This window comes from Acomys minous (assembly GCF_964271855.1).
Source record: "Acomys minous genome assembly, chromosome: 14".
Lineage (NCBI taxonomy): Eukaryota > Metazoa > Chordata > Mammalia > Rodentia > Muridae > Acomys > Acomys minous.
This window is the reverse complement of record NC_140496.1, coordinates 72,239,637-72,254,906: the sequence shown is the minus strand read 5'-3', so window position 1 is coordinate 72,254,906 and position 15,270 is coordinate 72,239,637. Positions and strand designations below refer to the sequence as shown.

The 15,270-nt window shown below is 44.4% G+C and overlaps 1 protein-coding gene across 3 annotated transcripts in view; it reads left to right on the top strand.

Annotated features, from left to right (window-relative positions):
• CDC14A (cell division cycle 14A) overlaps positions 1-15,270 on the top strand; it is a 160,507-nt gene that overhangs the window by 101,746 nt on the left and 43,491 nt on the right. For all 3 annotated transcript variants that reach the window (XM_084755763.1, XM_084755762.1, XM_084755764.1), the window contains one exon: positions 6,424-6,562. In XM_084755763.1, coding sequence (XP_084611889.1) covers positions 6,424-6,562 — 139 coding nt within the window. The remainder of the gene's footprint in view (positions 1-6,423; positions 6,563-15,270) is intronic.

Here is a 15,270-nt window from a genome sequence, read left to right as displayed (position 1 = left end):
GGTGTGTGGCGTATGCCTTTAAATCCCAGCACTCAGGAGGCAGAGGCAGGCGGATCTCTGTGAGTTCGAGGCCAGCCTGGTCTGCAAAGTGAGTCCAGGACACCCAGGGCTACCCAGAGAAACCCTGTCTCGAAAAACAAAAGCAAAAACAAAACAAAACAAAAAATCCCTTCCTAGGGAAAGGATTAATTGCCTTGGTGGTGGCCCAGTTTTCTTGACTAGTCAGTGCCTGCACTTTTAACTCTGAGCAGCCCAGGTTCATTGACTCTAAACCTCATAAGCAAGGGGAGTAACGTAGGGATAACCATAGGCTGGAAAGGCCATCTTTCCCTAGGTAACCCTGTCAAGAGGCAAATATTGGTTCCCTTGTCCCTTTTTCCTTCAGAATTATCTTTTCTTCTTACTTTTCCACCATCTGATATTGCCCACCATCCGCCTCTCTCTCTCTCTCTCTCTCTCTCTCTCTCTCTCTCTCTCTCTCTCTCTCTGTGTTCACATGTGTGTAGGCTACAGTTTGACAAGTGTCTTTCTCAGTCACTCTGCAATTTTTTTTTAATTAAAAATTTTTTTTTGAGACAGGGTCTCTCACTGAACTAAGGAGCTTGTCTTTTTGATTATATTGATTGGCCGGTGAGTTCCAGGAATTCTCCATCTCTACCCTTCCCACTCGAGAGCACCTGGATTATATATTGGTGATCATTACAGTGCCTGGCGTTATTGTGGATACTGGGGCTCCAATCACAGGACTCCGTTCTTCTTAGGCAGGCACTTTACTATCTTGTGGCTCCTCTCTATTGCTTCTTATAATGTTCTCTCCACCCCCTTCCACGCCCAGACAGCCCCTCCCCTGAGGCTTATACCTCGTAGAATGGACGGTCTTCCCCTCCACTGCTTGATGTAGGGGTATCTCAGAATTAACTGGAAGACTTAGCCGTGTAAGCAAATACTTGGCCTCTGGAACGGGCACCATGAGGCAAGGGTTGTTCAGAGTATAGCAAGGGTAGGTCTCCATTTTAACAAATCAAAAGACAGGATTCCGGTTTAAAATTGAGCGTTATGTTAAAGTCGGAAGAAGGTCAGATTCTACCGTAGGTTTTCCCGTTTGGTAGTTTTAATTTCAGTGGAGACAAATCACTCCTGGGAACTGAGCCTCTAGTGTGCCACCCGCAGTTCTTCACTCGGCCGCAAGGTGGCACTGCACACATAACTTTGTGTCCACAAAGGGCTTTTTGTTGCATTTTATGCAAATCGGCCAGTAGGTGTTGGGGATGGTACAGTTCTTTTCAAGCGAGGAGCGCTGCTGTAACTGCCTTATTCAGACAGTGTGGCATTGGCTCTGACAGAAATTAAAATACCATTTTGTAGGCCCTTGTTTCTATGTTTAAGATTTGAGTAGGTGGAGGAACTTTGCTGAACATGTGAGCTGTGAGCAGTGATGCGAAGCTGCGTTCTCCCAGCAGCCTGGAAGAGAGGGAAGTGAATTGCACGTGGCCCCCAGTTTAGGGATGGCCCCCAAAGCCAGGCTGCAGCCAACTTTGACGCAGCTCTTCCCTCACCCTCCTTCGTGAGGGACGGACCCTGCCTTGCAGGACAGTCCTCCCTGAGTTGTTAGGAAGGCACCCCGTGCTCCCTGCTTGCTTCTGACGTCTCTCAAGAGGCAGAGAGCTTGCTTGTTCTGAATGTGTTTCATTTGCACCCTGAGTTTGTTTTATTGTAACCCTTCCGACAGGAACAAAAAAGTACTGTAAATAGAATCTTGTGCCAGCTGCGTTTGGCTAGCAGGGTGTTGAGGTAATGGACCTCAAGAAATTGGATTTTCCTCAGTAATTTTATGCTGGGAGAAGGAAAAGGCTGAAGCCAGCTAGAGAGAGCTGTGTGTGTATGTGTGTGTATGTGTGTGTGTATGTGTGTGTATGTGTGTGTGTATGTGTGTGTGGGGGGGATTAGGGGTTGGGGGGGACATATTTCACACCACTGACAGCTTTTCAGGTCACTTTGCAGCTCTTAAGGGTCACTGGACTTCTTTGTCCCTCTCCTCACCGCAACACCTTCAATGAATCTCCTTTTCTGTGCTCTAGTCCCAAATGTATCTTTAATTAGACTACTGTGGATGGGTAGCTGGACCTGGCTTGTTGTATTTGCCTGTGTGTGTGTGTGTGTGTGTGTGTGTGTGTGTGTGTGTGTGTACACGTACGCACAGGTGGCTGGAACTCAGTCTCTTACCCTAATCCTGATAACACTGTGGTCCCACGTTGCTAAAGGTTGCTCAGATGCGAGACAAGGCCCAGCCTTTCATGTAGCTCATGTGTCAGAAGTGCCCGAGAGCTTGTGGATTATGGCAGTGAACTTTGGTACAGGATAGGCCTATCACTCTTTCAGGTTCAGTTTCCTATTAAAAAAAAAAAAGTCAGCACTTTCCCCAGGATATTAATTTGGCCTTTTCTTTAGTCAGTTATTATTACGAGGTCACGTGTATGTCTGTTATTTATAAGCCATATTTTGGATCAACAAATTCAAGGGAGAAAAAACCCAAAGCTTTCAGTATTTTTTTACTTAAATCTTTTTCATACAACATTTTTTATCATGTTTCCCCACCTCCGACTCCTTCTCTACCCTCCTACCTCCCTAGCCAACTCAACTTCACGCTTTCTTTACGTCTCAAAACAAAACAAAAGATGAAAATCAAAACAAGCAAAACCAAACCAAACCAAAACCCAGTAAGACAAGAAAAATTCTCAAACAAAATGAAATTAAACAAAAGCTCCCTACCCCCACAAAGACATAGAGCTCCCTTTGTGTTGGTCAACTACTTCCAGGTATGGGCCCTGCCCTGAGGTGTGGTTAACATATATAGTGAGATTCCACTGGGGGGGGGGGCTGATTTTTCCCTTTGCCAGAGGGTATCCATGGATACAAACAGCTTCTTGGTTAGGGGTGGGACCCTGTGTTCACTTACCCGTCTCAGGGCCCGGACCTTGCCTGGCTTGAAGCTGTGCAGATCTTATGACTGCTGGCACAGCCTTTGTTGAGTTCACGTGTCCTGTTCTTGCAGTGGAAGGAAATCAACAGAGATCCGTGAGCGGGCGCTGTGCAGGGAGTGAGAGACGATGCAGCACTCAGTCCTGAACGGGATGCCTTTTTAATGCCCTACCCCCCCCACTCCACCCCACCCCAAGGCTTGGGGTTCTAAGTGGAAGTGGAGGTGGAAAGATTGTAAGAGCTAGAGGCAGTGGACGATTCCAAGGAAACTGTGTATTCTAGGCAAAGCTTAAATTTAAACGTAGTGTACCCTGCCTCCCCTCGACAGCGCAAGAAATACTGGGAACAGAAACTCCGCAGTTAAATATTGTTGCTCTACAGACTTTCTCAGTATATTACTTAGCTGTGAGTGTTTACCTCTTAAGGAATGTATGTACATTTTTTTTCTCATTGCAGAGCTGCCCCCATATTTCCAATATTACTTTATAAAGTGCTGAAGTGGGTCCTTATGGAGGAAGGTCACATTTATACTTGGTGTTGCCTACATGTGAGGCGGCTTCTTCCTTTCTCCCTCACTTGTTCACACATGTAAGATTCTTTTATAAGGATCACACCTTCGGTTTAATTGCAGCTGTTTTGTTTTTTTAATGGCACACTTAGCTACCTAGGCTTGCTAATTACTTTGACATCTGCCCTGATTAAGTCAGCTTAATTTTCTGGAAATTCAAGCAGCACTCAGTGTTTTAATTGAACTAAAAGGAGGTGGAAGTGAGACTCCCATCCTTTGTTAAACGAACTCTCACAGGGACTGGGGAGAAAATAAAAACATCATGTGTCAACATAAAGTGTTACTCAGGGGCAAGTCCGACACAGCTTTGTTGCAAATGTATGAGACTCACCGCAGGTCAGCGTCCGCAGTCCGTATTGTGGTGCATTAAAGGAAACGGCTGCGAGCTCGTGACATTTTCTAGCACGAATACTAATCTAAGATATGACAGCGCTGTTATTGTGTTATGTGCATATCGATGCCCTATTGGGAATCAGGAAAAGGCCTGGCACTCCAAAGCACTTGGTATAAATAGAGCACCTTGCACCTTTGTCATGCTGTGCCTGCCTGGGAGCCCTTTAATTACGGATGCTTTAACATTTTTGTTAAAGTTTTAATAGGAACTTAGCGAAGAACTCCTGTTCACTGTGGGTAAGAGCTCCCAAGGATTGAGTGCTAAGTAGCTTCTTTTTATAGACCTAAAATTATAGACTCCTTTAAAAAAGGGGGGGATGCAACTTCAGTTTCAGAGAAATTGAAAATTCGCAGCACCATCTATCGCGTGTGAGTAGGATCAGGAACCTGGCTGAGGGTACCAGGCGGCTCCCTGCATGAGGAGCCATTGTGGCAGTCCCCAGGAAGAAGCCTGCCTGCTCTCCAGACAGGGACCCAAACTGGAAAACCCCGGGGACCAGCTGATTCTTGGTGCCTGATCTGGCATGCTCTGCCAGCCTTGTCAAGCCTCTGGAGAATTATTGTAACAGTCTCTCCAAATGAAAGTGAAGAGTCCAGTGAGACTTGTTAACTTTACCCTCTTATTGATGTTGAGGTTTGAGCTGGGTCAAAAGGTATCTTGAGGTAAATAGGGCATAAATATATACCTTACCTCATCTAATAGCAGGGTATATATGCTTTCCACAATGGAAAGATGATGGAAAGGCAACGCCAGGCATCTGTAGGCATGAACTTGACTATCCTTGTCCTTTTGTTTTCATGTGTGATGGACCTTGTAAGCAGTATTGCTATCAAGTGGGTAAACTGCTTGTGTTGGGTAAAATCCTTTCGATTTTTTTTTCCTGCGTAAAATACAGATTTACACGCAGTGTATACTAGGTACCCATAACAGTGCAATTTCATGGTGGGCGATTAGATATAAAGTATCTGTAGATGCTCCTGGGAAGCAGCAATATAAAAAGGACTGCCGGCCAGATGGCTCAGCAGGTGAAGGCGCTTGCTGCCAAGCCTGCCCACCTGAGTCTGACTGCTGGGATCCACACAGTGGAGGAGATAACAGACTCCCGAGCACTACTCTCTGACAGCACGGAAAAGGAAATGTGGCTTCATTTGAAGTAACTATGGAAAGGCTCATTTAAAGACATTCATTTTCTATATTTTTAATACTTCTTAAATTAGATTGGGTTTAAAAATTGATGAGCAGTGATGTATATCACGCCATTGGACATTATGACTGTTTCTCAGTTTTGGTCAAATACGATGCATTTCCTAGTCCTGGAGATTAGATTATCTTCATTATTTGACCAAGGGAAGCTGACAAAGGGGACCCTTGAAAATGTGATATTCTGGTTCTTTTTCATCAAGTCAGTGGGTTTATTTATTTATTGTAGCACTGGGGATTGAACGAAGGCCAAGGAAAGGCCTCGTGCATGCAAAACAAACTATCACGAAGTTACAGCCCTGGCCTAGACTATTCTAACTGCATTTCACCTCTTTCTCTCTCATCTTCTCCCTCTCTCTCTTTCTTCCTCTCCCTTCCTCCTTACCCTCCTCTCTCTGTCTCTCTGTCTCTGTCTCTCTGTCTCTGTCTCTGTCTCTCTGTCTCTGTCTCTGTCTCTGTCTCTCTCTGTCTCTCTCTGTCTCTCTCTCTCTCTCTCTCTCTCTCTCTCTCTCTCTCTCTCTCTCTCTCTCTCTCCTGCCTCTTTCCTTCTCGTCTCACTATTTAGCTCAGGCTGGCCTTGAACCTCATGACTCTCCTGCCTCAGCCTCTTCAATTTTAGGATGACAAGCACGTGCCACCACACCTGGTTTCCCCATTTCCCTTTCTAATGAGATGTTTTCATGGGTGAATTTCAAGGTCAGAAATCTCGGTCATTTTACAGTTCACTGTGACCCGATCAAAATGTCCAATCCACCGTGTGCTCCTTATTGCTGTGTCCCAGCCCCTGTTGGCCATCTTTGCACCACAGCCTCATTCCAGCCTTTTCTCTGCCCACCCCTCTCTTTTCATCCCAGCCAGCTTTCTGCTTCCAGATCCATTTCTTTTCATCATGTCATTTTCTTACCCTAAAACGTAGGGTGGCTTCATTTTGCCCTTTCCATTGGTTAAAGAAAAATGTATGTGGTTCTGTTTTGTGTTAGGTTTTTTTTTGTTGTTGTTGTTTTGTTTTGTTTGTTTGTTTGTTTGTTTTTTTCTTTTTCTTCTGTACTTGGAATTGAATCAAGGCCATTGTTCATGCTTGGCAGGTGCTTTGCCAATAAACTACTATTCCTCCAGCCTTAAAAATGTATGTTTTTTACATGAGAGAAATTGTGTGAGCCTCAGCCATTGCTGCCGTCATTGCATTAGAATCCAGTGCTGTCTGTGGACAGGGTATGGTCTCATGATTTTTTTGTGGGTGCCTGTGATACACTTTGCATTTTATCTCTTTTCTATTTTGCAGCTGGTCTAGGAAGAACTGGGACATTGATAGCCTGCTATGTCATGAAACACTACAGGTTTACACATGCTGAAATCATTGCTTGGATTAGAATTTGCCGACCAGGCTCCATCATCGGACCCCAGCAGCACTTCCTGGAAGAGTAAGTACCCTTTTTCCTCTGGTTGCATTCGCTTCTGCCCCTGATCCTTTCTACCTCTTGTTCCCTGGCTGTGGACCCAGTTATAAAATGACAGCATTGTTAGAGAAGGCAGCGCCTCTGGTAGACTGTTGTTGACTTGACAGCTAAGGTGCTAGGATCTTGTACTTTACATATCTTAGATCAGGTGACAGCGAGAAGAACTCCGCCCTCTCTGCCTACCCCTTTTCTGTCATTTTTCTTTGTGTGATGTGGCTACAGTGCAATTTTCTTATGTCATCCCACTTGGTGCTGCTCATTCCGTTCTTTTGTTTGTGTGTCTAAAAGCAGAATGACTTAAAAAAACATATATATATAACCCTCACATCTGGGGTCAGTCCCTGGGATCAGCCCTGGGGTCAGTCCCTGGGTTTAGTAAGATGACAGAGCTGCTAATGAAACTGCAGTTTCTGGATTCATGCAGGAATGAGTCAAGGAATAAACAAATAGGATTCATTAGGTTTGCATTCTGATCAGGTCGCTGACAGCTCCATAATTATTATTTGGAGGATCTCTTATAAATTTACTTATACTGATGCTTTTCTATCCAACCCCATGCCACTGTGTAGAAAAACACAATTTGTAGGAATGCCCTTTATAAAATAGCAGCTTTCCTCTTAAAATATTAAGCATTTACATCAATATACCTACAAATGGGGGAATTTTTTTGTTTGGTTTTTTTGTTTTGTTTTGTTTTGAGATAAGGTCTCAAATACCTCTATATATGGCTTAGGGTGACTTTGATACCTCTGCTTCCTTCCACCTTTTGAATGCTGGGATGACAAACTGTGGAGTTGGGGATTGAATTCAGAGCTTTTCGAATGCGGCAAGGGCGCTCTCTAACCATGGGGCCGCACTTCCAGCTCCCTAGGATGAGATGAAGTGTACTAGTTGAAGGCACCCAGTTCTAACATACTGTCAGTCACTCATAGCTTACGCAGACACTTTCTTCATTCTTTGCTTTCCTGCTGGAAGGGCTCTGTTGACTGTAGCATTCTTTTCCGTAGAATGACTCGATTCTGACTTAAATCTGTTTAGTTTGTATGGGGTGTCCTAAATAAGAAACATGTCCCAAGTAAGCGTTTAGCATCTGAAATGATTAAGAACGTCTGAGCCACAGGGATCACTGGTTTACTAATCCTACAGGGAGTAAGGGCCAACAAAACGAGCATCAGAAAATGAGCAGGAAAAAAGCCCACTTGAGAGTGGGGGGGGGCCGAAAGCATAATGAGTTTTAAAGGAAAGTTATGCATAAATAGGGTCATTAGAAAGACAGCAGTGTCTAGGTTTTCCCCCTGTGGGAACAAACAAAATTAATCTGTTGTTAGCATTTTATTCTTAATGGGGCTCCCAACCACAGGCTTCCTCTAGCTTTCTGTTGTGCGCTTAATGCGTCCGGAGTATGTGCCACACGCTCATTATGCTAACTGCTTGGCCATGTTGAATAAGTGGCCTCAGGGCTTGAAACTCAAAATCCAAATATTCTTAAACCTAGTTCTTTAAGGCTTTTTTTTTTTCAGTCTTAAAATGATCAGTTGGAACTTCTTCAAAAGGCACATTTAACCCTCACTCGCTCCAGCTCTGTGCTAGGCCCAGGACACCACAGTTCAGATCTCCTTTTTTTGGTGTGTGTGTGTGCGGAGTGTCATGGTCTACTATAATCCCCCTTTCTGCTTGTGCCCACCTCCCAGTGCTCTCACCATCCCATTTTTCTCTACCTTCTCTCATAGCGGTACAAGAAAAACTTAGGCACCTGCGCCTTGAAGCAAGGCCTTTCTGTCTATCAGTAGGTGCACACACTGTAAGACTTTGGTGACATCCCTCCATGTGAGTCACGCTACAGTTTTCTAAGTAGTCGCCTATGCTAACTGAAGTGCAGGAACGACCTACTTCCATAGCTAAGTATTGTAATGCTTAGATTAGAACCTTCCAGAAGGTAGATTTCTTTTATACCTTTTCTGCTTTGTGAGGTGTTATATTTGAGCTTGCATGGAATAATGCCTGTGTTGCTCATGGGTTCCCCAGGCCTTCACTGATAGTCTCTTTCAGTGTTGTGTGTGGTCCAGGGCTATTCTGCCAAGAATCAAACTCAACTTTTTACTCTCTATTTATTTTGTTTTTCAAGACAGGGTTTTCCTGGGTAGCTCCGGCTGTCCTGGAACTCTGTAGGGCCAGGCTAGTCTCAAACTCAAAGATCAGCCCACCTCTGTCTCCCGAATGCTGGGATTAAAGGTGTGTGCTATCACTGCCTGGAAACTTTTTTACTCTCTTATTCAATGCTCCTTTTTGGCCCCTCCTGTCAGTTTTGTCTTTTCCTAGCCTGTGACTGGTGTAGCCCCAGGTGATGTCATTTAGTGCATCTGGAACACACACTCATCTGTGTATTGTGTGCAGCCTTACATCAGGCAGTGTTCTTGCTTCCAGGGTGTAGCAGTGAGTGTCCCAGCCAGGGGTCATACAATACTTGCCTTTCTATGGGAGAGGTATGCCATAGGTGGCTATGTGCATTTGTGTGTGGGACGGCTTTTGATGGTAGGTGCTATGAAGATGTAATAGAAACAGGGGGACAGGGTGATAGTAGGGGTGAGGGTGAGGAGGTCTCTCTGCATTGGGAGATCAAAGAGAGCTTCATTGAAGAGTGTCGAGCACTGCAGGGCAAGGAGCAAGTCCTGTCCGCATCCTAATTGTGTTTCATGCAGGAAACATAAAGATCCTCAGGTGGAAACACACCCAGTGTTTCAGTGTGGAGTGAAGGCCAAATAAGTAAGATATGGTAGTTTGTGACAACCCACAACGCAGAATTCTCAGGCCTGCTGGGCTAAAGAGATACAGGCCAGCCTCAGAAATATAGGGAGATAAGAAGAAGAAGAAGAAGAAGAAGAAGAAGAAGAAGAAGAAGAAGAGGAGGAGGAGGAGGAGGAGGAGGAGGAGGAGGAAGAAGAAGAAGAAGAAGAAGAAGAAGAAAGAGAGAGAGAGAGAGAGAGAGAGAGAGAGAGAGAGAGAGAGAGAAGTAAATGCTAGTGTTCATAGGATGTAATAAGCTGGATGTGGGTGTATGAGAGCTTAGGCCAGTGAGTTCATTAACAAAGCAATCTTCCTGTGTAACCTTCTCATGACCAAGCAGTTTTACCCAGCAGCTATTGGAAGCGCATGTGGAGACCCACAGGCAAACACGGGGTGGAGTGCAGGGAGTCTTGGGGAAGAGTCGGGGGTGGAGGGGAGAAAGATGGAGGTGTCAGAAGGGACAGGAGCTCCAGGGGAGGACTGACAGATTCAACTAACCAGGGCCTGGGGTGGGGGTGGGGGACTATGGAGACCGGAGGCTCTAGCCAGGTACCATGCATGGACTGGACCTGGGCCTCCTGCACAGATGTAGCGGATGGGCAGCTTGGTCATCATCTGGGTACCCTTGTGAGGGAAGTGGGGGTTGGCTCTGACATGGACTCAGCTGCCTGCTTTTTTTTTTTTTTTTGGTCACTTTCCCCTGGTTGGACTGCCTCGCTGGGCCACAGGGGAAGAGGATGCCCTTAGTCCCGATATGACTTGATATGCTGGGGTGGGTAGGTGGGGGTTTCCCTGTGTGTGGGGGTGAGGAAACAGGGAGGGAGGGTGGGACTTGGGGAGAGGAAGGAGGGGGCTATGACAAGTCTGTAAAGTGAATAATTAATAATTAAAAAGAAAAGAAAAGAAAAAAGAAAGATGATCAAACACACACACACACACACACACACACACACACACACACACACACACACACACACCAAAACAAAACAAAACAAAAACCAACCAACCAAACAAAAGAAGATGCCAGCGCCCCAAGCGCATTCTGTGTTCGTCACCATTCGACCCCTAGTTTTTCTGCCGAGGTGACTACTGTTCTGACCCATCCACTGCACCACAGATGGATTTCGTAGGCTTCTGAGCCTTATCTGAGCAGAACCGAGCAGCACCTGTGTCTAGCTATTTAAATTGCACATTCTTTAGTGCTGCTGATAGAAATGCCTGTTCACTTCTATTGCTGTGTAGCATTGCAGTGTCTGAATACATGATTTGTTTTTTTTTCCTCCTAGTGAGTGTGCACGTTTGTTCTCGGTGTTGCCTAGCTGGTGCCTTTTGCTTGCACTATCTGTTGTGATAGCAGTAGGGCCTGAGTGCCTTAGGCCTTAGGCGTGTCAGCCAGCAGTTTCTGGAGGTCTGGCAGCTGAGTCTGCACTAGTGCAGGGCTTGTGTAGATTGGGGGTCAGAGTGAGAGGGAATCAATACAGGGGAACTCTGAGAGCATAGGATCCCAGAGCTGCACTGGGTAAGCATGTTTATTTACCTATTTTCCTGATATTTCCCATTATTAGGCTTAGAAACTCTATTTCAAATGCCCTTTTCTTGCCACTTTAAACATAGCATTGAACCTTCTCCAAGGCTGTTTGGTGCCAACAGCGATTTTTCTTTTGCTCTTCCCATGCGGCTGTTGAGAGCTGACAAAAGGCTTTCTCTGCTAAGTGTGAACAACCTAGAAGAGAGTTTATCTCACCCTTCTTTCAACATGCACCCCTAAGTTCTTAATGAGACGCCTTTGAAGTAGCTATTTTCTGCCTTAATTCTCTGTTGTAACAGACTCCTGCTAAGAATTAACTTCCCAAGAGAAAAGGTTCATTTTAACTCATGGCCTCCATGGAGTCAGTCCAGGATTGGTTGATCCTGCTGCCTTTGGGCCAGCTGCAAGCCCATGCATCCTAACAGAGAGTGAGCGGAGGGCAAAGCAGCTAGCCTCACCTGGGTAAGGAAAGGGGAAGGGAAGAGGAGGGCAGAGCCCATTCATTTCAAGGGTGCTCCCCTACGCCAATAACGTAATTTCTTTTTAAGGCCCATCCTGTGAAGGCTCTCTCCTCTCCCAGCAGTCCCATAGGCTAGGGACCCACCCATATAGACCTTTGTTGGGGGGGCATTCAGCATCATAGTTAGCATTTTTGATGTGGAAACTTACTGTTACAATTGTCCTTAGGTTTCAGGTTTTCCTCAGCAATCCTTTTCTCTTTCCCACCCTTCTTCTTCTTCTTCTTCTTCTTCTTCTTCTTCTTCTTCTTCTTCTTCTTCTTCTTCTTTTTAAAATCTTTCCTTCAGGCATTTGTTGAAGGCCACTATGTAAGTAGCTGAGAAGTTTCAGTAAAAGTAGCTACTTGGTTTTTGACCCATGGAGCTTATACGTTGGAGTTGGGGAGAAAACGTAGGAACAGACAGGTGTAGAAATTAAACAACTGCCCTGAGGGATGCTACGCAGAAAAACAAACAGGGAAGAAGAGAGGGATGGGGATGGGGTGGGGTGGGGAGAAGGCAGCTTTAAATAGACGGTGCTCATGGAGGAAGCGAGAGTGCAAATCACATGGGAAACCTTGAAAGCTCTTTGTGATGTTATTTTCTTCTTTCTGGTTTAAATTTCAACCCGACACGTAAGCATCTTATACATGTACGGTATACACAGTGGTTTGAGGTGTGTATGTTCTGTGGAATGGCTATTTATGCTAATTAACAGATGGACCACTTTGCGTTGACATCTATCGTGGCACAAACACTTAAAAATCCATTCTTTCAGCAATTTTCATGTGCTCTGTACGTTGCTGTTAACTATAGAGCCATTCCGTACAATAGTCAAGCATATTCCTCCTAACTATAGTTTTGCAACCTCTGCTCAACATCTCCCAAGCCCCTCACTCCCCACCCCTCAGCAGCCTCGGGCAGCTGTCATTTCACTCTCAGCTTTTGTGAGGTTGACTTTTTAAGAGTCTTCGAACTAGTGAGGACTGCAACATTTTGTTTTTTCTGCTCTTGGCTTATTTCACTTAACGCAGTGTCTTCCAGGTTCTTCCACTTTGTTTGCAGATGGCAGGATTTCCTATTCATTCATTTATTTGTTTAGTTTGTTTTGTTTAAGGATGAACGTGATTGTGGAATACTCTGCTGTTCTTGCCCTCTATGGATGTCTGGATACTTGGTTTGATTTCTTGGCTACTTTTGACTATGCTTCCGTGAACACAGGCATGCAGGTAGTTAACATACTAGCCCAATGGTGAGTTACTTAGACCATATTAGATTTTTTTTTCTTTTGAGGAACATACATATTATTCTCCATAACAGCCATAGTGATTTACATTCTTCACGGGGCAATGCACACAGGATGGTTTTACTCTCAGAACAATGCCTGCCCACGAGACTGTATGGGAAGTCTTTGGCTTAAAGGGAGAATATTAGAAGATGATACCAGAAGATAGAGAGGTCAGATAAGGTTGTCTCTTAAGATTCCATCAGCTTTTTTATTTCTTACCTTTATTTATTTCATGGGAGTATGAAAAGTCAGTGAAAGTTTTGAGTAGAAGAGTGATCCAAAGCTTTTATTTTGAGGCAATTCTTAATTAGCATATCATTGGAAGTAGTAGAGAGATCCAATGTGCCCTTTGCCTGTTCCCACAAATCCCTAACTTTTCCAGACTAGAGTGTGGCTTAGCCAGGATGGCGATATTGATGGAGTCAGAGGGGGATGTCTGTTCCCACCAGGATCCCACCATGTCCACAACTTCCCTCATCATCTGCCTCCTGGCAGCCACTCATGTATTCTCTGTGTATTTTGTATTTCAAGATTTATGTGATCTGGATGTTGTGGCACATACATAGAGTCTCACTCACAGGCTGAGGCATGAAGAGCCCAAGTACGAGGCCTAGGCTACACAGTAAGACCCTGTCTCAAAAAGAAAGAAAAGAAATTAATGGTCTCTCAGAGATTTATCTAGATGTATATAACCTTGGGGCTTGGTGCTGTCCATCAAACACAATTCTCTGGGCTCCATTGCACCGTTGCATGCATCATTACCTTGATGTAGACATGTCTGTGGTCTTACTGAAGGTCATTTGGACCATTGAGAGTTGTTGGCTATTGCCATTGGAGATGCTGTAAAGGTGCATGTGTGCAACAGCAACCTTGCTCACAGTTTTCTTCTTTAGCCTGTTGACAAGGGAGGTTTCATAGACAGTGCTTTGGACTTGGGATGAGTCCTATATTCCTAGAATAAGCCCCATGTGGTTGTGGTATATGTAATTCTTCATGCATATTTGTAAATACCATTTGGTGTCATTTTGATACTAGGGACTTTTGTGTCTGTATTCAAAAGTGGTTTGATATACTTTCTTTTTTGTGTGTGCTATGTTTGTGTTTTGTGTGAGAGTAACGCCAGCTTTGCAAGGAGCCCTGGATCTTGTTTTCTACTCTTCTATTATCAGGAAGAGATTATATGCCATCCGTATTAGTTCTCTCTCTTTTTGGAGCTCAGTATGTGGCTCAACATTTCATTGAATTTTTTTTCCCGCTCTACATATTTCAACCTCACTGATTTGTAATTTCACATTTGTTATTTCCTTCCATTTGATTTTGGTTTACTTTGCTCTTCTCTGAGTAAATTCTTAGGGTGTGGCTGAGAATTGGACTCAAGGCATTTCAGTTTCTTACTAATGCATGCAGTTAGTTAGTTGTTGTTGTTTGAGACAGGGTTCCACTGTGTAGCTCAGGGTATTCAGGAATTCATTTTTCTCAGGATTTACCCTACAATTTCTGAGATTATACTTACCTACCAATCACATTTGTCTGTTTATATGTCCATTCATCCATCTGTCCATCTGTCGTCTCTACTCTCCTACTTGCCTGCTATTTACTGTCACCATCCTCTATCTGCTATCCAATCACAATTTAAAACACTGCCATCTTACAAGGAATGGTCCTTAATGTTTGCTGAATGTACCCATTTCCTTTATTACAACAGCACACAATTGAGAGGCGCAAAGAGTAAGATTTCTTCCGGGTCTCTCTCTTTCTCCTTCAATTTTTCTCTTCCACCCGCTCCCCACAAGACAACTTCTCACTGTGTAGTTGTAACCTCTCCCTATGGTTTTAGGGATACTATGATGGGTGAGTCCCCTCTGACTCTATAGGTTGATAAAGGATGGGTGACAGTAACTGACTGTTGGGATGCAATTCCAACTTCTACCATGAGCACCTCTGAAGGGAGTGGGGCTTGCTTGTAAGATCTCGTTCTCTCGCTCACTCCATGGCTACCTTCAATGCTTCTGTGATTGATCCCTTCTTAGTCTTCACTGGCTAGAATAGAGCCACTTTTGTTTTTCCCCCTTTCCCTGTGGTGTTTGTCTGTACTAGAGCATTCACTGTGAAAAGTTTTCCTAGGATCACCTTTTCTGGTCCTTTGACTATAGGAAGCAAGATCTTGTTGGTGGCAAAGCGATTCCGTCATCATTTGTAGATTGCTCCTTTAGAAGCAAATACGGGATTTGTATGGCAAAAGCAACTCCAAAGACTTCATTGCTATTGTTGTTTCTTGAGTCTTACAGTTTCTAACTAGTTCGTCTTCATTTGTTTGCTTAATACATGGGATTTAAAATTTTTATTTAGTGAGAAGAACAGGGGAAAATATGTGCACTTCATCTTCCTGTAAATGATGCCACTAATATTTTGAGGAAGTTAACAGGGCTCCACCGTTTCATCTGATGTCTGCTAGGGTAGGCTGCATGATGTCCCTGACAGCGCACATCACAATCCCTTGTTCCTGTTGGTGTAATGTTATAAGGGGACAGGAACTCCACAGAAAAGATTAAGGATCTTGGTTCCGGTGAGAGTA